The sequence below is a fragment of the Montipora capricornis genome, chromosome 4, assembly GCF_036669925.1.
Source record: "Montipora capricornis isolate CH-2021 chromosome 4, ASM3666992v2, whole genome shotgun sequence".
NCBI lineage: Eukaryota > Metazoa > Cnidaria > Anthozoa > Scleractinia > Acroporidae > Montipora > Montipora capricornis.
In genome coordinates this window covers 23,235,568-23,236,848 of record NC_090886.1, presented here as the reverse complement: position 1 = coordinate 23,236,848, position 1,281 = coordinate 23,235,568, and the positions used below count along the sequence as shown (strand labels likewise).

Here is a 1,281-nt window from a genome sequence, read left to right as displayed (position 1 = left end):
CATAACAATTAAATTTAAGGAAAATTGTTACTGTTAAAATATTTGACTATTTTCTACAACGACGAAATTTATAAGAATGAAATAGTCATGGTGTAGAGCGTATACTGTTGATTTTGTATTAGTTGTTATTCGTTAATAGAAATGAAATATCAGGATTTCAGAAAAGGTATTGATTTCAAAATTTTAGACGTTTACCTGTAATTATAAATTATTAACTATTATTAATAATTAATTATTAATTAATTATTAATTAATTTTAATAATTATTAATTAATTATTATTAAGTCCTGGGTATGACAATAAACTACATCCGGCAACGAGGCCCTGGTATGGGGATACCAGGGTTTTGGGGAGAATGTCACTACCTCTTAATAGTTGCTGTGCGGGGTCACCCTTGGGCAAGGGGTAGCACCCACTAGCCCCCCTCTTCTGGGTAACCGAAGCGGATGGTGGATTGGCATTCTACTACATGTATCTGTACTTGCCAAAGCCTGGCCAACGGTGTACTACGGCGAAAGAGGGTGCAAATCCCAATGGCTATTCAGCGGATGAGCCAGCACTGCAGCGCCGACGCGGTTGACAAAGGGTGTTGTAAACCTGATCCAGGTCTACTTCAGCCATCGGATGCGGTTGGCTGCTTGTGTACAGACTGTCTTGGTCCTTCCTTGCCTTTGTACTTTTGCTTCCAATGGAGAGGGTGCTAGCAGTACTGGGCAAGCTGCTTGCTCCTACAATTGCCCAAGCTAGGTGGGAAGTTGACAAGACCTGTGGCGATGGAGTAAAGGCATACCGGCAGGTTTGATGAGCTGGAAGCCGCAGCGTGATCTCTACACACAGGCGGTCGGGGTATGATGGTCGTGCTCCTCCTGAAGAACGACAGCATTGCAAGCCAGCAGCTCCGATGACCAGGCAGCTCTTTTCAGAGATGCACTGCCTGCCCCAATTCGGGGAGGGTCCTAGAAAAGGTGGACTAAAAATTGCTCGTTCACAAACTCCTGGCTGGGAAGCCGCGGCCAGCGGGAATCCACAACAGCGGTGGAAAAACAAAGAAATCAACTACTAATCTTATCCTGGCATCATGGAATGTCAGAACCCTGTTAGACAATGAAGAGCGACCTGAAAGAAGAACAGCTCTTATCTCTCGAGAACTAGAACACTACCAGATTGACATTGCAGCACTGCAAGAGACCAGTTTTCTGACCAGGGACAACTCAAGGAAAAAAACTCACACCTACTACTGGTCTGGCAAACCATCTGGTGAGCGAAGAGAAGCAGGGGTTG

General features: G+C 44.7%; 1 protein-coding gene across 1 annotated transcript in view; it reads left to right on the top strand.

Annotated features, from left to right (window-relative positions):
• Positions 1-688: 688 nt before the first annotated feature.
• Positions 689-1,281, top strand: part of LOC138046362 (craniofacial development protein 2-like) — a 1,357-nt gene continuing 764 nt past the window's right edge. Inside the window, exons 1-2 of the mRNA XM_068893010.1 lie at positions 689-796; positions 1,008-1,281. The exon at positions 1,008-1,281 is cut by the window's right edge and continues 764 nt beyond it. Coding sequence (XP_068749111.1) covers positions 689-796; positions 1,008-1,281 — 382 coding nt within the window. The remainder of the gene's footprint in view (positions 797-1,007) is intronic.